Source organism: Micrasema longulum, unplaced genomic scaffold (genome assembly GCF_059751315.1).
Source record: "Micrasema longulum isolate JH-2025_06_02 unplaced genomic scaffold, ASM5975131v1 h1tg001675l, whole genome shotgun sequence".
In the NCBI taxonomy this organism is placed as follows: domain Eukaryota; kingdom Metazoa; phylum Arthropoda; class Insecta; order Trichoptera; family Brachycentridae; genus Micrasema; species Micrasema longulum.
This window is the reverse complement of record NW_028278854.1, coordinates 244,406-268,530: the sequence shown is the minus strand read 5'-3', so window position 1 is coordinate 268,530 and position 24,125 is coordinate 244,406. Positions and strand designations below refer to the sequence as shown.

Below are 24,125 nucleotides of genomic sequence, written 5' to 3'. Positions count from 1 at the left end.
TAAAACGTTAATGTTACACAGTGTACAAAATGGCCACTTAAACCAGCTTATGACAGGTCATAAGCATTGTAAATGCCTCACTTATTGTTTTTAATTTTCTCTCAAGATGCAATTCAATATATGTTAATACGACATACGTACTTCTGATTTTTTTTTTTTTCAAATACGGGTTTGAATATCAACCGTGCGTTGATGTAATTTCTTACCGAATAAGTTATTTTATGATATATAATGTTTTAAAAAATGATATTTTTGGGTGATCCCGTGTCAGTTGGATTCATTCGACGTTTCAGTTTCCATTGCAGTTTACCCGGAAGATAGCTCCTGTAATGATAGCTGAAACGTCGGAACGTATCCATCTTACAGGGGATCACCTAAAAAATATCTTGGATTTATAACAGTGACCGTGAAAACCTGCGTAATTTATTTATTTATTTATTTATTAACGGACATTGTCCATGTATACAATTTATAAGGTTAAAATATTACAATAAAGGAGTTTTTTAAACATTTTTTTAAAAAAGAAAGAAGCATTGACAAACATAAGGGACATCGAGACAAGATCTGGACTATTTATTTAGTGCTCGTTTAAATCGTTGTAAACTTAAACCAAAAAAGTCCAGATCTTGTCTTGAGTTAACAATACGACAAAGGCGGGTCATCGGAGAATTTAGGCCATAGTTTGTTCTATGCTGATCGATGAATAGTACTTCATTGTTTCTCAATCTACGAGTTGGAATATTGAATTTTACCCCTGTTATGTTTAAATACACTAAACTCCTTAATAAAAATACCAGTCTTGAAGACGTCGCGAAAGCAATAAAACAGGTCACTGGATATTCCAAATTTTGTGGATTAAAGTATCAGTAGTCTTTTATTTCTATAATAAATTACAATGAACTTCCATCAAAAATTTTCACTTGCAAACTTAAATGTTTTTCAATATCTTTAGTTCGTTGAAATGTTTGTAGACCAAAATAGACCAATGACAATCCCTGAAAATACCAAGACTCCCGGATTTCTTTCATCGAAATGTTTTCCAACTATGTTGTAATTTCTTAATTACATATTCCTATTTGGACAAACTTAAAACACTGATTATTAATACATTAAAAAAATACTCGCATTTTACCCAGCATCCTGCAAAAATACATTTAATTGCATTGTTTTATAAGCCTTACGTATCCTTTGTGCAAACAAATAAACGAATAAAGAACCCTGAACCACAAATGATTTAATGGCATTAAAAATCAATAATGATGATCAAACTGAGAATTATTGCATAGCCTCTAAACGTACAATTACATGCCCACAAATTCTAAAACCTTGTTCTTTTGCTAAAAATGGACACTCAGTTCAAAAATTCCAACAATCAAATATTTTCATTCATCAAATTACTTTAGACAATAATATATGCATTAAAGCTCATTTTGCTACGCGTGTAAATAAAATAATAAAATTCTATGTCAATCAAAGTTGACATTTACGAAAGAAATATTTCTCGTTATTATGATTGATTTGTTCATATACAAAAACAAATATTTAATAATATAAATTCTTGGTGAGAATTAAAAAATGAGCTTTAATCAAATCATAGAAAAATATCAGCGAGCAAATAAAAACTACAAGGTTGTTTTTTGTGCGTTTTAAAAACAAGATAGTGTATTTTTATATTTTTTGTATTTCATTCAACATTCAAAGCTTTTAAGAGCAACTTTTATTTTGATCTATTTATTTATTTAATTTAAATTAACAATATAGCGCGACTATCAATTCTTTATGTTTATTTTTTGTAAATTAATTGATTTAATTTTAAGTTGCTAGAATTCCACTCGTCCATGTGCTTTATAGCTGCAGGACGATTGGTTATCTAGCTTCAATATGTAAATTTTATCAACCAAAAATTTAGTGAATGGGGTCTAGAATTTGAACAGTCAATGCGCTCAGTAGCTGCAAGACTTGTTTTAATATAACTCCTATTTTTAAAAATTAGTTTTTTTATGTTTTTATTTTAATATCATTCAAACATTTTACTTTATTATCGAATTCAAACAAAATGTAAATGGGGGCTAGATTACTTACCGTCCATGCGCTCTGTAGCTGCAAGACGTGCTGTGAATTGTGCTCTTTTATGTTGAAATTGAAATATATCATAATTAAAAAGAAGGAACTAGATTCCAATAGTCCATGCGCTCTGTAACTGCAAGACGTGCAGGAATACTTATTTATTGTACAGCGCCCTCGAGATAATTTACACAAAAATAAATTATCCAACTATATGTGTATATATCTTTATATATATAATTCCTCTGTACGTGTGATGTCACCGAACTCCTCCTAAACAGCTTAACTGATTTACGTGCAGTTTTCAGAGAAATATAGATCTTGCATAAAGCACTGTGCGTGATCGTAGATATTAAAATATTCAATCGAATATGTAAAAAATAAGTGAGGAGCATAAATATGTTATTCATCGATCTACCAGGATTGCATTCGAGGAGAATGCATTTACAATAAAAAAGGAAAGATGTTGTTATTTTGTCTATAAAAAAGTTTGTTTTTGAATGTTTACCAATATCATTTGTTTTTTGTGAATCTCAATCAGATTCTTTCCTGAAATTCGTTAAAATTTCTACCCATTTATTTCTTTTTACTGGATTTTTGGTTACACTAAAATAATATTAAATTCAATACATTTTAATAAAATCTATTCCTAGAAAAGTACACCCCTCTGTTGGTGAGAAGACCAGAGTTTGACGTTTGCAAAAAAAAATTCCATATTTGCAAAAATATTTATTTTAAGTTTTAGAATTCAACCATAAACAAGTACCTTCACAAATTCAATATTAACAATTTTTAGTTTTGGAATTTAATCACAAACAAGTACCTAGGTACCTACTTATCAATTAAAAATCTTTTTCCAAGCTAATAGCAGGCAAGTCAACGCGCAACGTTTGGGCAGGACAATTTCTGACGGGTCCGCTAGTATATGTATATATAATTAGGTTATCACAAAAACAGATTTAAAAAAAGCACAATAGATTATTAAGATCCAACACATGGACCATAAAAATATCACAACTTAGAGTTCTTTCGGATAAATCTTCCCGCTTTTCGTACAAGTAGATCCCTTTGCCACTAACACAGTGTGAGATGAAAAAAATTCGCATGGCTTAGCTCGACGTCTTTAATATATGTGAAGTGTTTTTTAAAATAAACTGTATTATATATATTTTGTTTAATGTTTTGTATTTGATATACATTGATTTTTTAATAAATTAAGGTACTCGGTAAAGACTCATATAAAAATAAATGTTTATAAGCACATTCTCAATTGAATTAAAGGCTTCCGTTTGGAACTCCACAATTCCCTGCCAGCTGCCACCCTTTGCCATTCTGCAAGTCTTCCGATATCATCGGGCCATCTGGTCTGGGGCCTCCCTACGCTTTTGCTTCCTGTTCTCAGCCTCCAGTCCATCACTTTATTAGTCCATCTACCGTCCAAAACCCACCCAATCCCTCTTCAGTTGTGTGAGTTTTTTTTCCCGCATTTGTAATTTTGGTAACCTCCCTGATCCACTGATTCGACTTGCGATTCCGAAGCAAGATGTTTAACCTTTTATTTCCATCGCTTTTTGTGTCAATTAAAGCTTGTGCATAATTTTTATATATGAGCACAGGTAGTACGCATGCGTTGAACTCTTTTTCTTCAGGTATATCAAGATACTTTTAGATTTCAGAATATTGGATAATTTGCTAAATGCGGCCTATCCTAGTCACTGACTGTCTTTTGATAAAATTTTTCATCAAGATTTTCACTAGATATTAAGTTGCACACTTTTGGTATTATATCTGGTATCTGCTGCACTGACATGTTTTTATACTTTTAAACTACTTTTAAATACTTATATTGTATATGTATATAAAATCAACATATTACTGCTTTTATTGTCATTAATTTCGAAGAAGTTTTTAAATTGATTAAAATTTATTTTCTCATTTTAAAGATTCTTCTCATCGTTTCTTTGAATCCCTTAAAAAACGTTGGTGTATATTTATGTTCTTCATTTAAAAAAAAATATTATTATTTTTACATCTGAGCATGTTTTTCATTCTTTATTTTAATTCTTAACTTTTAATTACTTTTACAAATTTTCTTCATTTTTTTACTTTAATTTTAATTTTTAAACAACTTCTATTTATGATTATTTTCCTTCTCTTTTTTTGTATTTTAATTAATAACCTTACATATAATTACTTAATAATATGGAAACCTTACTGCACCATAAGAGCTAAGTTTTACTGTGTAAAATATAAAGTATGTAACTGTACTGTATGTTTCCTAAATAAAAGAAAATAAAAAAATATAAAAAAATAAAAAATTGTCTCCATTTTTTCATCTCAATAGCATTTTTTCTGCCGAAGCTTAAAAACTTCACATTATTCTTCATACAATTTTAGCCTCTTGCCTCTTTTAGTAGAACCACAGAAGTTTGTATTTTTGCTGAAAAGCTATTCTGAAACCTGAAAACCACCAATAAAAGCACTTAAGGGGATCTCGTTTTGTAACACAGTCCGGCATTACGGAACCTAACCTAGACCTTTATTTCCAAGAGTAACACAAAAACATAGCATCTGCAAATTCTCCATATATTGTTATATAAAGACATGTCGCGTAGCGTTCGAACTGGTTCCAATTCTTCAGAGCCTATAAAAAGTAAGCGTTTTCAAGGATGACCCCTTAATAATAGATTTCACATTCTCTTCATTTGATCGCCAGTTCCGCCGTCCATTTTCCATTCGCTAACCAGCACTTAGTTACCAACGCGCCAGTGTAGACTCCGGTTGCCTTACAATGATCTCTCCGATAAATAATAAATAACCAATAAGGTCGATTTTTCTTTGGCTCGCGTGTTTGTTCTGCTAGCCACCGGTAGGCGCCTGTTTTGTTTGGCGCTAATGTCGAAAGCGACCGATAGGCAAACGAAGCGATTTAAAATTCGAATAATAGAAGCCGTCAGTTGACTGGTCTCTTTTTGCGCATGCGGACGGAGAATTGACGCAACTTCCCGACCATAGATGTCATCTTTTTACCGCGAATTCGTTTTTTATTTCTTATTTTCTGTCACGGCTGTAGCGCCAATTTGCTTACAAAAAGGCGAGTTTTAAGTGGTTAAATACGGCTGTTTTTGTATTTATTTTTCACGCGAAGTTACCGAACTCGAACGAAAATGAAAGGATGCAGTATTGTGCTATTTTTAATCGGTTTGCAATGTGCAACGGCGGCTTTAAGTCTTACAACGCCACTATCAAAGTTGGGTAAGTGTCTTAAAAATAAAAAAATAAAATATTTTTTAACAATATTATTTTCATCCTTAATTGTATGTAATAAATATACCAAATCCGTTAAAAAAATACTTTTAAAAAGAACATCCTTTGAAAGCTCATTATAAAATTAAACATTACGTTAGTAGCATTTTTTTTCGCGTGAGAGCCGTCCAAATTACGTTACATTGCATGCATATCGTGAGTGTTCAATTTTATTATAATTTACTATGTGAATACACGGTAGGTACGTGCGTTAGGCTATAAGAATTATTTTTAATTTTGTTTTAACACTGGCCACACCAACACATTCTGGCGGGAAACGGTGCTGTGTTGCGATCGTGATCTGTAATTTGAGGTTACGTTGAGAGGGAAAGTAGTAATGGAATTTAAATAAGTAATGTGAATATGTCTGTAATATTACATAATTTAACGGCGTGTTTTATCCAAACGCTCCTTGATTATTTAAAGTATTATTATTTTCACAATTAAATGGATCTAGAACGATAAGAATCGAGAGTTTAGAAGCTTTTTTCACTCGTTTATCTTTTTTTTCTTGTATCTGCATTTAATATTACAAAAGGCACTACATTAATACTGGTACCGTGGTGGTTTTTTAGTTTTTTGATAGACTATTAAACCAGGCCAAAAAAAATTACTGTATTATCAGCGCTATGGTTTTTTAAAGTTTTGTATTTATGCAATTACTGCGCATGTGACTTATCCAGTTTTCTTCCGTTCGTCTCGGTCGATTTTGCCGATTTGCCCGTTGAATTACCGTAAACCGAAAAATTTCCACAACTCTTTTACTATTGGTTGATTCATATGAACTAGTGAAGTCATTCAAAGTAGTTTGTTTTTATTTTTAAAAAATTTTATTTTTTGTACGTCTTCAAGAAATTCGGTTGTACAATTTAATGGCGTATTTTTTACCGCGCTTAAGAAAAAAAAAATATTTTCAATTTCCCTTAGGGCTGTAATTCCTCGCGTATCTAAAATCGTTTACAGCTAAAAAGCGCATCTAAATAATTCTTTGTTATCTGAAGACAAGAAGCCTTTGGCCTCAGGTTTCAATCCATCATTGCGATTATGTATACGACGGGGTCTATGTTCGTGGCATGTAGAAGGAATGAGGTAATGTGCTGTGACGCTGCCATCGCTATTTAAGAATATAGAATATAATATAGTTATATGGATTCGTATCGTTCCACTTTACTACAACCCAAAGCCGTGAAATATTGAGTTTTAAGAATAAGTTCCGGTTTTTGTGGTAGTTTGATTTCCATGTTCTCTTCTAAGCGGGTTTCTTTGTCTCTGTTAAAAAACCTGTTTATTTTGTAAAATTATTTCCCAACAAGTTGATAATTACTATATTTTAGTTTTCTGTAATTTCAGGAATTAAATGTTCTTTTTTTATTTTTTATTTATTTAACGAAATAACTCGATGAAATAATAAGGTCAATGATACTTGACATTTTCCTCACAAATTACACGGTCCATAAGAACTTATAGCCATTTAGATTTTTAAGAAATAACTTGTTTGATTTTCACGCATGAAAATTACATACCATTATTATTATAAGTACAGTAATTTTTCAGTTTTAGATGTTATTTTATATAAATAATTACACAATGTCATTTCGGATTAATATTCCTCGTATTAATGGGTCTTTTTTCATTGATTAATAAATGTATTGCATATGCTAATATGTTTGTAGACAAGTCAGTAGAATTCCTAAAACATATTGATAAATAATATTTACTAAAGATTATATCAACACATTACAACCGAGATGAAGAACATTTAAGAGAAGGTTATATAGAAGTCAAGGCATCTACAGGACTTATGACCTGTCAATGGCTGGTTTAAGTGGCCACTTTACATACTGTGTAACATTCACCATTCTGCCTATATTTGAACATCTACATTCCTTCAATTCTTTCATCTGTTGATGTTTGTGAAGTTAAAGAGCTGAAACCTTTATTTATGCGGGTGAGATTCATCTAATTGAATTATTTCACCTACATACTAGGCAACGCCTGAAAATATTATTTTTTCAATTTCTATACTTCTTCATGGACCAGGTAATTTATCAACAATGTTTTGAGTTTGTCCAAATTGTCCAAATAAAAGAAGTTTTACCCAGTTGGCCTAACTACTCGCAATCCAGAAAAATATTTTACTACAAATATGTATTTATTAGATTGTTGGAATTATGTTAATAAAGCATTATTATTAATACTGAATTTTATTTATAAAGCATACAGTAATTCACCGTTAATATCTAAACATAAATAGGAGAAAAAAAGCCAATGTTACATAAATTAAGTAAAAACATGAAAAAAATGTGTCAAAAATCATAAAGTGAAAAATCCACAGAAAGAATCATCATCATCATCATTCCCTTTCCGCACCTAATGGTGCATAAGGCACTGTAAAGGTATACAAATCGCAGCGTATCTTGATCGTTTTTGTTACATGAATGTAAAATTATCAGTCTTACGTTTCAGGTGACAGTCCAGGGACTATGAATTATATATTAGTTTAAATCTATTCAATCATATAAGGTCCTTACACAGGGTGTTTTTTAAACCCTGTCACATCCGAAACCACGATGATCAGTATGAGCAAGAAGACATATTGGCACATTAAAATCATTTTTTAGAAAGAATAAAATTTTCAAAAATAAAATATTTAAAAAAACAAATGCTTGCTTACTTCTGCGGGGAGAAACGAGGAGGGAGGAGGGAGTCTGATATTACGTCGACCGCGCGGCGGCGCTCCCTCGCTTCTCCCCTGCAGAAGTACGCAACCATTGGTTTTATTTCATATTTCCTTTTTAAAAAAATTTTTCGTTCTAATTTTTTTTTTTAATATGCCAATATGTCTTCTTGCCCATACTGATCATCGTGGTTTCGGATGTAACAGGGTTTAAAGATTTCTCTGTATAAGGACATTCAATTCATCTAATCTTTACATTAGTTTAAAAATGCCCTAACAAGGCGGAACAATTGTCACGAAATTTTTGTTTTTATATTAGTAGACTCAAATCAGTATTTGATTTCTTATATTATAAGTTCAAATTAATAACCTTTCGATTTCCATAAAAAAATATTCACTGAAAAAATGTTCCAGGACATTTCCGTGAAAGTGCGGTGATTTTATTTCTCCTGAACATTTTTGTGAAAAACTCTGAGAGAGGTGGTCGATTACGGGCCACCGTGCTTATTTTTATTTCTATAAATATATTATTATTCAGACTTCAAGGCTTAATTTTATACAACCTTACCCCTTAATGGTTTGTTATGATTAAAATGTATATTATCGTAACGCCCCATAAACTTTAAAGCGATTCGTTAGATTTTCAATAAATCGACATTGATTTAATGTACTAATAATTACAATATTTATCAAAGTAATGGCCCGGTAATAATAAGTTAAATTCATAAAGCCATTTTCAAATGAGCTTTTTATTAACAAATAATATGTATTTAATAACAGTTTAAAAAAACTATTTATGCATATAATTGAAATATATTATACTTATGCAAATACTCGTTTATTATATGAACTGTTTTGCTAACGTGGGTATATTTATTACACACAAAAACTGAAGGCTTTGACAAACTCAAAATATCTATATGTATAAAAATGAATCGCCGTATTGTGTTTCCTAAAAACTCGGAAATGGCTTGCAGATTTACGTGCGGTTTTTCGCAAAATTTTCTAATTCACGTCCTCAGGGTATAGAAACAATAACACCTTCAATATATTGAGCAGAAAAAAGTAAGAAGCATATGTGAGGGTACTATTTGCAAACCCGGCAAAATATTTTTTTTTTATTTTGAGCAAATCGCAATAAACTGATACAATACTTAACTTCAACTTTTTTTGAACTTCAATTTTTTATTATAATCAGTAAATATTTTACACATATGCAGTGATGATATAAGCATGATTATGTCAAGAAAAAGAAGAGAAATAATAAGTTTAAATAATGCATTCCAACTTTATAATACTCAAGTAGAGGTTGCCATGTTTGCAACAAACTCGACAATTTAAAAGTAAAGTTCTTACAAATAAAGCCGAATTTTTAACTGACACTGTTATAATTAGTGTAAAAAAAGTATTCTGAATAAGTTTCAATTAATATCTCACTTTTTTTTTATTTTGGATTTTGCCGGGTTTGCAAGTAGTACCTACCCTCATATGTGTTTTCATCGATTTTCCAGGGTTGCATTCGTCTCAAATGCGTATATTAAAAAATTACTATGATGCTATTTTTTTGCATACTAAAAAAGCTTGTATTTTAACGTTTACAATAAATAATTATTTTTAATGGATACCAAATTGAATAATTTCTAGATTCTACATATTAAGTTATTTTTAATGGATTTTTAGTAATGCCTTAATAATTTTATTTGACTTTTAATACATTTTTGAAAATCGGATTTTTACATGAAATGCAGCAAGCAGACCAGAGTTTGACAGTTGCAAAAATAATTTTATATTTCAAGGCAATTAATTGATATTATGTATCTTTTTTGGGTGATACCGTGTATGTTGGATTTGATCCGACGTTTCGGCTACCATTGCATGAGCCATCTTCAGGGAAAACAGCCATCTTCAGTTTTCCCTGAAGATGGCTCCTGCAATGGTAGCCGAAACGTCGGATCAAATCCAACATACACGGTATCACCCAAAAAAGATACATAATATTGATAACAGTGACCGTGAAAACCTTCGCACCTATTCAATTAATTGATGTATTAGAATTCGAACATTAACAAGTACCCCGGTACCTACTTTAATTCATTATTTAAATATTCATATTTTTTAGTCGATCTTGATAAATCGAATTAAATGGTTTTTTAAAGAAATAAAAGTATGACTAAATGAGAAATCATTGTGAACGGGGTTATACTAAAACAGGTAGAGGAATTTGTTTATCTGAGAAGTAAACTCAAATATTAGCTAATGGCAGGCAAGCTAACGTTCGGGCAGGACAACGTCTCTCGGGTCCGCTAGTTGTTAATAAAACCAACTGGTTCGAGAAGAAATATAAAAATCGAAAAATATTTTCAGTCGTTGCCTAGTATGTAGGTGAAATAATTCAGTCAGACGAATCTCACCCGCATCAATTAAGGTTTCAGCTCTTTAATTTCACTGTGGCAGTTTTGTTAGTTTGAACATACATTAGGTTTTAATCATTGACATATTAATACACAAAGCCATGCCCCGAGCCCTAAAAAATGATGACGCTCAACTCATGCCCAAACGCTCAGTCGTGCACTGCGCGTATTTAGTCGTTCTTCGACCGCCAGCTAGGAGTGACGATTAGAGTCGAAACCAAAATGCCTATTTGTGTCATGAAAGCGCATAAAAACCTTTCGAATGAACACTGTAAAAAGAATTGTGTAACTTCTTATTGGTAAATATTGGTTCACGGGTGTTTAACAAAGCTTAAAACAATGAATATTCAAATGTAAATATTATTTTTTATAGACGTCAAACTACGCCTAGCGGCGCAATTGTAAAACTCTTTTTAGTTACAATGATGGACTGGGAGGGATACGTTTTTAAAATCGAAAAAACGCGATTTAATATTATTTTTTGCATTCCCCAAAATCCAGTGAAAATTTATTATTAAAATATTACAACAGAGATGAAGAACATTATAGAGAAGGTAATATAGAAGTCTAGGCATCTACAGGGCTCATGACCTGTCATTGGCTGGTTAAGTGGCCACTTTACACACTGTGTAACATTCGCCATTCTGCCCATATTTGAACATCTATATTCCTTCAATTCTTTAATCTGTTCATTTTTTTGAAGTCAAAGAGCCGAAACCTTTATTTATGCGGGTGAGATTCATCTAATAAAATTTTATCACCTACATACTAGGCAACCACTGAAATGTTTATTTTTTAATTTTTATTTTCAATATTTAATGTTAGTGTGTAAAGTGGTTCCTCAAACCAGCCAATGACAGGTCATAAGCCCTGTAGGTGCCTAGACTTCTACATTACCTTCTCTAAAATGTTCTTTATCTCTGTTGTAATTTTTTAATATTAACAACTCCCCAGGGAGTTAAATCCAGTCCATGTCTACAAAAATTTGGACAAACTCAAAATATTGTTGATACATAAATAAGTCGAAATTAAAAGGAATTTAATGAAAGAATCTGATTGGAACCCACCAAAAATGAATTTTGATTGTTATCTTTAAAACACGAACTTTTTTGTGTACCAAAAATGAGTATCCTCTAATTTTTGGGAGCATATTCATGATCGCGAATGCATCCCTGGTATAAAAAATTAAGTAACTATAGGGGTACGTTTTCACGTCACTATTTAAAAAAATATTTTACTCTATTTAATGTTACACAGTGTGTAATATGGATGGCCACTATAACCAGCCAATGGCAGGCCATAAGCCCTGTAGATGCCTAGACTTTTATATTACCTTCTCTGAAATGTTCTTCATCTCTGTTGTAATATGTTAAAGTTATCTTTTGTTGGTGAGTTTTTATTGGGGCGATGGCTTAATTGCTAGAGGTAAAATGAAACATTAATTTGTAAAACAGAAAAACAGGTTGCTTAAAAATAAAACTTAACCACCGCCATTATGACATCAGGTTGTCCGATAAAACTTCGGTCTGAAAGACGACATACAAATATCATTGCATCATGGCGTGCGAGTTCTTGTCTCGTGCGTTGTGTTTAATCTACAAGACACTTACTAACCACAAATTAATTCATTTTTCGCTCAAACGAAAGTTCGGATAAAAAGATATGTAAAACAACCCGTTCCATTTTTGCGGTCAGATCTTCAATTTGGACACTGAAATGTAATGGGTAGCCAAATATTGACGCCAACAACAAATAAAGCAATTTAAACGATAGGATTTGAAAAATTAGTAAAAAATAAAAATATAAACGTTCTTAGGCCAGTTCCACCACAAATATTTTTCTACATTCTTCTAATTTTAAGATTATTTTAATACAACTGATGGGATAAAATGAACTTTTGTTCTCTCTGGAATATACAGGTGTTCATTCAACCCTGTTACATCCGAAACCACTATGATCAGTATGAGCAAGAATGAATTAGATTTTAAAAAATAAAATATCAAAAAAAGCTAATGTTGTTTACTTCTGCAGGGGCCAAACGAGGAGGGGAAAGGGGGGAGTCTGATACTGCGCCGCGCTCCCCTCACTTCTCCCCTGCAGAAGCAAGCAACTATTTGTTTTTTTAAATATTTTAGTTAAAAAGAATTTCTTTTTTCTAAATATTTTTTTAATATGCTAATATGTCTTCTTGCCCATACTGATCATCGTTGTTTCGGATGTGATAGGGTTTAAAGAACACCCTGTATGTATGTATGTACTATATGTAAGATTAGTTTTAATACATTTTTATTTTCTTTTTCTTAATACTTAATTTTCAATTTTTAGTTACTTTTGTGTAAAATATATGTCTGTTCTTTATATATAAATATATGTAAAACATGTAAAAGCGTACAAGGCGTTTAAATAAATAAAAAATAACAGTTACGTTAAAAAAAAAAAATTAAAACTTTTTTTTTATGGTACTTATGTACTAATTTAGTATTTTTATCGAAAGCAATGATTCAACTTTAAACCTCTTTTTTAATTGTTTTTGGATGCAACTGCTCCTTTAAAATATTTTTTTCTGTATTATAATGGAATATTTATCTTTAATTTTATCTACAAAGTAAAATTAAATTTTATGTACGAAAAATATAATATTTTATGCATAAAAATATTTTATACATTGTATGCAGTTGTTTTTCTAAACATGTTTACCTATAGGTTACCAACGAAGATATTTGAAATTTACATACAATATAATTTTGGTAGAAGAATATCGTTTTTATTTTACACCGTCTCGATATGTACCGATGTAGATAGCGTTTGTATTGTAAGAGGCCCAGGGCCCCGATTACAATGGGAAGTTAACAGAGTTATCTTCGACTGTCTATAAAGAAAAACCGATATTTGTGTACGAAAATGAGTATATTTGCATGAACATTCAAAGTATCTTCGTCGGTATCCTATCATTGAACATGTTTAGAAGAAAAAAAATTATGCATTTTCTGCTTTTCATACAGAAAACTGAATTTAACTTTGTAGATAAAATTTAAGATAAATGTTAACTTCCCATTGTAATCGGGGCCTAGGAGATTTAATCAAAGTATGGAATACTATAGTAAAAAGTTTTGTATTTTACTATTATTGTTTTATTTCCATGATATTCGTTCATTATTGTAGTCTGATTCAGTATGACTAACACAAAATTTACATTTATACTTATTCTAACATAATTGTATCATCATAAATTTTTTACATCATAAAAAGAACCTCATCCTCGGGGGACCAATTGTTAAGCCCGGGGATGTTAAAGAGCTCACCCCCTACCTAATAGCTCGATACTTTACGAATCTGGGCTTGGAGGGGGGATTTAGCAAAAGGTAAACTGTCTCCTTCTACACAGTTGCCAGGCTCTTAATAGACCTGGGCTTGGGAGGCGAGAACTATTCACGAGGACCTGTCACAATAGATCTTCACAGGTCCTAGTGACGTCAGGAACTTGCATAACGCTGACTCTCACCACTAAGAATAAGGATAACATTATTGTATACACTTTTTGACCTAATTCATAACATTTACCTGCTTTGTTGTTTAATATATAAACTTAATTTTTATCTGTATATATTTATTGCTTATTTAATGTATTACCTAATATTAACAAATTACAACAGGGGTTGAGAATACCTTAAATAAAGGAATATGAATGTCTAGGCATTTACAGGGCTCATGGCATGTCATTTTATTAAATTTTATCTCTAATTCTTAATATTTTGATTATATTTATATTTTCGACACTTGACACCCTCATTTCAATATAACACCCACTCACCCACCCTCTCACTCACTTACACTCACACAAACACACTAGTATGTATTGTACGTGTATTTAATGTATTTCTGTGGATATCTGTCATTGGTTTTATTCTCTGTATACGTTATTTGTTATACTTTTATTACATGTATTACTGTAGATATCCCCAATAAATAAAATAAAAATAGTCTGGTTTAAGTGGCCACTTTACACACTGTATAACATTCACCATTTTGCCTATGTTTGAACATCCATATTTATTCAATTCTTCCATTTGTTGATTTTAGTATGTATGTGAAATAATTCAGTCAAATGAATCTCTTCGCAACAATAAAGGTTTCAGCTCTTTAACTTCACTAAAATCAACAAATGGAAGAATTTGCAATTTGGTGAATGCTCAGCGTAATAATACGCCAAACTAAATTAAACTAAGTTTAGTGAATTATTACTCCAAGGTTGTATCTATTTTATCTAGAAAATATTTTAATTATAATAATAAAAAATACGTATATAGTTTTATTATGCCAACATCGTCAGACTGCTAGGAGACTAAACAAATGTCTATGTTATATACTAGTAAAAGCAGGGGTTATAAATAATGATTTTAAATAGTTATGGAAATAAAAGGGTTTAAATTGAAATAGTTATGATAATGTAATAACAATTGTATGAATTTAACTTTTGTTTGAATGTATATATTACCAGGTGTAAAATATGTAATTTTATAAAGTTTTATAACGAAAATGTATTTGAATTACATGTGTTTAAATTTTAGTAAAACTATAACAGGAGCCGCTGGTTGGTAGTTCCATCGACAGCTATGTTCCCGGGCCCGGGGGTAATTAAGTGATCCTCTAAAAGCTGTATATTATAAAAACTATATACGTATTTTTATATTATAATTAAAATGCAGTTCCACCAAAAAGTGTCAGCAGAAAAACTCAATATATTAAAAATCTTTCAGTTACAAATATAATCCAATATGTATTTATTAATTATATATTATATATACGGCCTGAACCAATTACAACAGTTAAGCTAAGTGTCCACTTGAGATAAATTCTCGAGAGAAAGTCTCGAGATCAGTCTTAGGGTGTTGTCTATTTGAGATCACTTGCTGTCTCAAGATAGGTATGGGAGACTCGACACTGACTTTAGTCTTCAGACCAAGACAATTTCGTGTCGACTAGAGTCAACACGCAGTCAACTGTGTGACTTGATCGCAAGTATTACAAGTGGTTTTATATTTCAAAAAAGATTCTAAGATGGTGCAAAAACAGACGAAAAAAAAGAAGTATTAGGTGAGGGAATTGGTGGATCGTCGAATTGACTTTGGAGCCGGTTCAACTCTTGTAAATGAGTTGGGGTTGGAGGATACGCAGCATTTTAAATTTTTCATTCAGATGTCTGCAGTGAAGTTTGAACTGCATTTAGATTGAGAAAGATCTAATTGTCAAGCCAGATACAAAATGTGCAACTTGTTTCTTTTCCTAATAAAGATTCATTAATTGAAAAATTTTCTTATCTGGCCATTTTCGTACGCTCATTTTATCAAAATAATAATTAATATAAATTTTTATACTAGTAGCACTAACTTTGTGGTTATTCATTACAATAAAATAAATAAAACAACTTTGTTTTTAACCACTATTTTTTTTTTTCATCGACCGGTTTCAAAACAAACAAGCTTCTTCGTCAATCGATCGTCAATGATAGAAAGTAATCATAACTTCAATAAAAATATTGGATTAAAAGTACTTCGTGTTGAAAATAAAATTTTAAATTAGACAACTTAGAAATCTTATGAATGAAAAAAGCGATCCATAAAAAGAAAAAAAATATTAATAACCAAATAAACAATATTTCGTTTAGTCCACTCCTGTCTAGCTTCGAAAATAATCATATCAATTTACCACTATTTTTTGGAAGAAAAAGACTTGGTTTATTGGCTCTACGTGTAGTATTTAGTAAACATGATAAAATAAAATAGGAAAGAATTCATTAGTTACGTAAACCTTGACGAAAAAGTTTGTTTACTTTAAAACCGGTCGGTGTAAAAAATTAAATAGATTAGTAGTTAAAAACAAAGTTGTTTTATTTATTTTATTATAATAATAAATCAATTTAAACACAAAAAAAATGCGAAAAATCAATGCGCTGTTTGAGAGTACTCTCAGTTTTTCAGACATTGACGGAAGTCTAGAGACTGGATCTCGAGTGCAGGAATGAACATGTCCACTTGCGACACGTGTAGTCTCGGCGACCAGTGACGACTTGTCTCCGAGAGTGCTCTCAGGCCCATTTACATTTGTGAGTCTGGTTTCGAGATAGCTCTCGATACTATTTTGTCTCAAGTGGACACTTACTCTACATGAAGAAATATATATACAAGAAACTAAATAAAAATAATATAAAACCATGTAGCAAAGACAAACAAGGCCAATAAAATAATGATATTTAATTCATAAACACGATAAACAAATAAAACTTAGAGCTAAACTATGCCAATCCATCTTCTTCACACACTGTTTGAGTGGCAAAGTGATCTACGAAAAGCTCTATCCCGAAGAATTCCAAAGTATGTGACGAATTGACTAATCTACATATTAAGTTGCTCAAAGATAAATAGCTGATGTTCACTTCTGGTACCATGGTTAGGAACGTGAAAAAAAAAATTATTGCAACAGAAATGCAACATCACTTGCAGCATTTAGTATTTTGAAAATGCATTAAGGTTTATCTCAGTTCAACGTTTTTCCAATGTAGACCGATTAAGAGATTGCTCTTTTTCAAAATATTATATTTCAACAAACAAAATAATACAAGCATTAAATTAAAATTTATAGAAAATTGAGTTATTAGGCTATGAAGTGTAAATTTAAGTTATCGATAAAATGAAACCTTATATTAATTAGATTACTTTGGCAAAAAATACATAATAATTCCGTGTAAATGTATCGTGAAAATAATGAGAATATTCGGGGTAGAATATTTTTGTGTACAGTTTTTCATTTCTATTATGTCTTTTGCTTGAAAATGCTGTAAATATTATTTTAAGTTAATAAACCTGAACTTGAACACGGTCGTGATAACATCTTTAATGTGAAACGGATTTCACGAGAATCAATCTATTAATAAAAAGTTATGGTGATCTTTGCTCTTTACATCTGCATCAAAAATATTTCTGTTAGCCACGAAAATGAACTTTTTCAATTGGTTACGATAAAAACGTGCCGTTTTTTCACTAAATCATTTGGAATACTTGAAATCGCAAAAGTGCAAATTGAATTAAGTCGAAATTAAAATTAATCGACTAGAAATAATATGTTTTCTTTATAATTAAAAATATTTGAGTTCTTATTATTTATTCAAATTATTTATCCATTTCTGGCCAACTATTTTAGGTTGCAAGGCGAACCCTCTAACAAATGCGCAAAAATGAATATTTACAGTGATGTTTCGATGTCTCTCCACTTTCCCTTCTGAGACATTGTTTTAGTTTATAAAGTTCTGGTCGTTAATTAATTAAAAATCATGCCTTTTGGCATGCTTTCCTATTTCGAGATAACTGACACTATCATTAATACTACTCTCGACTCGATGCACAGTAACATAAAGCCAGCTTTCATTAGAGACATCCATCGGTACAGTACTCGATCAAAAAACAATATTTATATTGGATCTGTGAAGTCTACGAAGTTTGGTACTAGATCTTTACAATACATAGGTTTCAAGGAATTTAATAAATTGCCACAAGAATTTAAAGTACCTTTTTCAAAATATAGAAACAGGACGTGCGAATTGAAGAATTATTTTTTCCAGAAGTACTTTGAAAAATACTGTTAGTTTATCCAGAGAATGCGCATCTTGAACATATATCTTTTAATATTTTACCGGTTTTGCTTGTATATGTAATTTTTAATACTATTTAAATGTTATTTGTGTTTTTTTTATACTTTTTTTGGCTTGTATACATAATTTTAATACGTTTTTGATGAAAAAATTAACCTGTATTGGGTGTGCGCATATTTTGTTAATTAAAAAAAATGATTTTATTTTGTACTAGTTCAGTATGTATATATACATCCATGTAATTTTTAAACTTATTCAATTTTCTTTCCCAGGTTGCATAATGTAAACATTATTTTGAATTTATTTCCATGCCTAGTTTTCTGTTTATTTTGTTATTTTCAAGTATTTTTCATACCCTTTTTAATTTGTAGTATATCATAATTTTAATTTTTCTGCTTTTGTAAATAATATTATAGCTTAAAATATAAAAACGTCTTTAAATAAATTTGTTATCTGTATGTCCCTAAATGAGTTTTTTTTTTAAAACTCCTTGGGAATATTGTATATAATTATGTATAATATGTTTTCAATTTAATAAAAATAAAAAAAACTTTTTTTAAAAGAGTCATTGACACATTTCTGGTCATGCAGTTACAAGAGAAGATCCCAGCAAAATGCTCGTAGGAGGCTTTTCTGTAATTTGAATTTTTTGATACCAAAAACACGTACGACTTTTGCTCGAAATTTCTCTTTTGTGGCCCCAAGAGGTTTCAATGTCTTGGATGAACATGTGAAGTTCTTCAAAATAAAACCCATTTTTAGGAGAAGTGTACAAAATTGTATTTTGTCCAAGAGAAAATACCATTGCAGGAGACTGCTGCCAGGTATTGCATAAATTTATATACTATTAAGCGTGTTGTCCAGAGGTTTATTGAAATATATGTTTATGCAATAATTTTTTTTTTGGTATTGTTTAATAACATACATACTTCCACTTTTCATTTTGTTGTATCCCAACTCATCACAGGGCTCTTGGCCTCATAGAGTTAGGGATACGTTGTTCTTTTGTTGTAATATATGTATTTGTATAAATAAATAAAAATAAAAAAAGTAAATAAAAGTAAATAACATGTTCTGAGAAAATGCAAATCGATTTGATGTGGAGTGAGATTCAAACCTCGGACCATTGAGCCCCACACTACCACAAAACCAAAATCCAGAATTCATTTCTGTATCTCAGAGGCAGACGGATACAAATCCAGAATTTGATGAAATGAAATTTCGATTTTCGTATTCAGTTTATGACCATGTCCATTGATTTTGAAGAAATGTAAGTATCGAGTTTTTCTACTGACGTTTCTTGATGGAACTGCATTTTAATTATAATAATAAAAATACTTTATAGTTTTATTCCACTTTTATTAATTTTTTTTTTTTACCAGTGACCGAGTTTCGTCATGACCGACCTCGTTAGACCAGACCAGTCAGGTCACTGGTAAAAAAATAATTTAAAAAATATAAATAAAAGTGGAATAAAACTATAAAGTATTTTATTACCAATGGAGAATGTTATGTTTTCGGTGTCAAGTAGTATAATTGAAATCCGTTTTTGCAAGATTTAGAGACGGTTTTGAATCACGCTATTATTTAGGTAGATAGGTTTTAATATATATTTTATTTTAGCATTAATAACTAGTATTCTGTTTTTGGTGGATATCTCTAGGTTTGCTTCTAATACCTTCATATATCCTGGGATAAAAGCATTGATCTCTGATAAACTTCTATTTATGTAGGTTTTTTCATTCATATTTTGTAAGACAGACCGAAAGTAAAATGAATGCGAAAATAACTCGTTACAGATTCTTGCAAAATGACGTCCTTCTCCATCGGCAAGGTGCTAGATATGACGAAAAAATAACTAGTTTTTGAGATATCTCCGACTGTATTCAATGCATGTAATACGCTCTTAATATTCATAAGCCGTATTCAATGTTTTTTAATGCTTAAGGACAATTTAGACACGATTAATATTTAAAGACGTTCATTTCAAGTTGTTAAAGTAATATATTACATAAAATAGTAACGTATCCCAAGTTCTATGAAACCAGAACCCCTGTTTTGAGTTTGGATACAACATAATGGCAAAAAGAAGCAATCACATTGACAATGCTCAGAAAACAAGATTTTGTGATTGCGCGATTTCCAAAACATTATAACTTTTAAACCAAATGAGATAATTGAAATTAAATGACTAAAACAACTTTGTCTTAAAACATTTTTTTTCTTCTATACAAGCTCTTTGTCGAGGTATACTTAACTAATGAATTATATCCTATTTCTTCGTATGAAACTAATAAATCAAGTCTCTTTGTCTTGTAAGGTAATTAATTAAAGAGATAATATTAACTTATAAAGAACTTGCAATGCCAAACGATTTTTATAAATAACAATAGTACATATTAAAATAGCATATCTGGGACTACTGTTTTTTTTTTTTCATTTAAACCAAGTGAACTTCAGATTTTTATTTCAACTTAAAAAAGCATTTCTACGACGAAAGCGGACTTAATTGTTTTATTCACATATAAAATAGCTGATTGCGATAATTTCTCCATTTTTAACTTCAAAACGGCAAAAGTGCACACACTTAATAATTATGATTAGTAATAAATAGATTTATTCAATGTGTCGCAGCAGTCTCCTGCAATGTTCTCTTCCTTAACAATTTGTTTCTTTTTAGTTACGTAAACCTTGACAAAGAAGCTTGTTTGCTTTGAAGCCGGTCGGTCGGTGAAAAATAAAAATTATTGGTTAAAAACAAAGTTTTATTTTTTTTTTTTTTTTTGTTAATTTGTTTTTCCTTCATTATAAATAATTCGTACTTTCGTTACTTTTTCTACATGTTATACAAGATATTATAATGTAGTACCTACGCATGTTTACATGTAAGTGAATTAGATTGACGAAATATCTACGTTCTGATTCACACATGAACATACGGAAACATATTATAACGGGTGTTTGTTTAAATTGTGATAAAATTTTAATTTCAATGAAAGTACAGTTGAACCTGGGTAAAGGTAACCCAAGAGATCAGGATATTCTATTCTCATAAAGAGGTATCTCTAATATCCATCCTCTCTTTTACAGAGGTCTACAAACATATTTAGTAGCTCAATCACTAATAACTATCGACGTGCTAATAAGCGACGTGATAACAATTTCTCACCATGGTTGTTTATCGTATTCGCGATCACAATTAACATCCGTGAACACCTAATATTAAATGTCAAAATATTTTTGTTTCGCGACGTATAATCCTGCTGCGCAATCACATATTCGAATTTCACCGGTGTAATATGAAAATGTTTAAAAACTGCTTTTTTATTTATTTATGTATTATTTATCATACTATTTTATTGCATTTAGCCGGCGGTCGGAAAGTTAAATGTCAAGAAAAGCAGTCACCATAGTAATTGTAATTTAATTTTCACTATTTTGTATAAGTTACTCCTTACTATTTTGCAAATGCAAAATATTGTATATTTTTTTATAGTAAACGCCGATTTTTTGCCAATGAACTGTATTTATTTACGAGGAAAACAAAAAACAAACCGACACGAGCATTGACTCAAAGATTACACACGCGTTGACATGACTGCAATAACGTAAGCATGTTCATTATTGTTTTTTTGTGATCGCTCTAATGCTTAGCATGTTTTTAAGCACGTTGATAGTTATATGTGATTGAGCTACAGGCTTTTTATTTATTTCATGTTTGTACTAATATATACATATTATGTACAGGAAGTTGAAAAAAACAAAAGTACATGACATATGTATTATCATTATTATTAGTTATGGGCAGGCAGCCTTTGCTGGTGCGCCTATAGCACGTGTACTGCTTTTTGTCTGCGTTTATTTTTATTCGAAAAAGCATCCACACGGTTTTTGAACTGGTTGACCGAAGTGGAATGAACAATTAGACTTGGCAATGTATTCCAGTCTGAAACTACCCTGCTAGAAAGGAAGCTTTTCTTGGGATTGAGGTGAAATTGGGGATGATAGAGTTTCCAGTTATGACCCCGTAAATATATGTGTTGGGATATAATTTATACATCTCATGCAGGGGTCAGTCATAGTAATCATTAAGTACCTTATTTGTTTCTATCAAGTCCCCTTTCTTCCGTCATTCTTCCAATGATGAGGGTTCAAGAGGTTTTAATTTACCGTGGTAGGGCATATATTCGGTAAAAGGGTACATAAAGAGATACACGACGTACAAATACAAATAAATTATTTGCATACAAGAAATGTTAACATTTAATGAAGTAATTAGTTATATTCTTTTATTTATTTTATTTCTTTAGAAAGACAACAGACATTTATAAATTTATAAGATACAATTATCTTGTAAATACATAACAAAAAGTCTCATTAGAGGCTCATACGTAATATTGTTTTTGTAAATGTTGTCAAATAAAAATTATAAATTAGATAAAACAACTAATAAAAAAAAACGTATAATATTACTAAAAATGTAAATGTAATTCATATTATTAAAAATACATCAACTTTTGAATATTGATCACACAGGTGCACAATATAATACAACAAAATAATACAACATAATACAAGATATTACAACAAAAGATTTAGTGGAACATTTAGAAATTTTAAATAGAGATTGGTTTCTGATCTGCCTTACTGGGACTATAAAATTTATAAATGATAATTGACGTGTTATTCAAAAGGCATTATACATAAAAGCAAACAATTACACATTCTTTGAATGAGAATCTTATAAATTTATATTAATTCGCACCGAATCTTATTAACAATATGTTTATGCTAAAAAAATACTGAAAAATCATGTTTTCTTGGAAACTTTTAAAATTGATGTAATAAATCTACAATACTAATACATCATACAAATTGTGCCGAGGTTCTGTGCTCGGGTGCATGTACATAACAACCTGTCAAAACTTGTCAGCACGTGCACAAGCAGTGACGCTGCGGCTTCATCTGCAAACCAAACGCTCTTTTCTCTAGATCACGGTTTCGGTTCTCTCTTATATAGAGGTAATTTTGAAGAATACATTTTTTATATTTGATTTTTCGTAGGGCTGAACTTTCGTCATGGTTATAAAATAAAATTGAGATAAATGTTTCTTTTTTGGGTGATACCGTGTGTGTTGGATTTGTTCCAACGTTTCGGCTACCATTGCAGGAGCCATTTTCAGGGTAAACTGAGTGTTTTTGTAGAAAAAAGTGTGTGTTTAATTATTAATAATATGTACCGTGTTGCAGTTGGCAGTAGGCACATTTCTATTTATTTTTGTAGCAAGTAGTGCTGGGAATCATGTTGAGTTTAATTTAAGCACGTCGTCTTTGTTAGTGTTATTTGGGTGTCTGTATTTCAATTGCCTCTTTAATTATTCACACACGTTTTCTACAGAAACACTCAGTTTACCCTGCAGATGGCTCCTGCAATGGTAGCCGAAACGTCAGAACAAATCCAACACACACGGTATCACCCAAAAAAGAAACATATTGATAACAGTGACCGTGAAAACCTTCGCACCTATTTAAAATTTACATAATTCACATTTGCATTGTTTGAATGAAGCAAAGCACAATTATTTTTTCAAATACCTTCACCATTCTTTTGATAATTCAATTGCGACAAAAAAATCATCCTTTATTAGAAAAATAATTAGTCCGAGTACCGGTTATGGCCGGGCTTAGCACCAAAGTATGTAGTGGCGAGTGGCAAGTACAGATGGAAGGTGAAATAACTAATGAAAACTATCCAATCGGAAATAATGCTCTCGTTCTAAATTAATATTAGTTTTAATAAACTTATTGGATGCGAGCGACGACGAATAAAGGGCTCAATGCATTAATATTTTTTTACTGAAGGTCCAAATAAATATATATATATATATATATATTTATATTGTGGTCACAAATTAAATTTTAATTAGAATGAATGTATTATTATATCAACAATATTTTGAGTTTGTCCAAATTTTTGTAGACAAGGACTGAATTTAACTTCCTGTGGAGCTGTTTATATTAA

General features: G+C 30.7%; 1 protein-coding gene across 5 annotated transcripts in view; it reads left to right on the top strand.

Annotated features, from left to right (window-relative positions):
* The window catches only part of tfc (Brevican core protein triforce), a 275,893-nt gene that overhangs the window by 178,267 nt on the left and 73,501 nt on the right, over positions 1-24,125 (top strand). For 2 of the 5 annotated variants that reach the window (XM_088237238.1, XM_088237237.1), the window contains exon 1: positions 4,817-5,319. The exons of the other annotated variants lie outside the window; for them this stretch is intronic. In XM_088237238.1, the coding sequence (XP_088093364.1) occupies positions 5,232-5,319 (88 nt within the window). In that variant the 5' untranslated portion in view covers positions 4,817-5,231. Of the gene's footprint in view, positions 1-4,816; positions 5,320-24,125 lie in introns of those variants that run through there. 5 annotated transcript variants of the gene reach the window in all.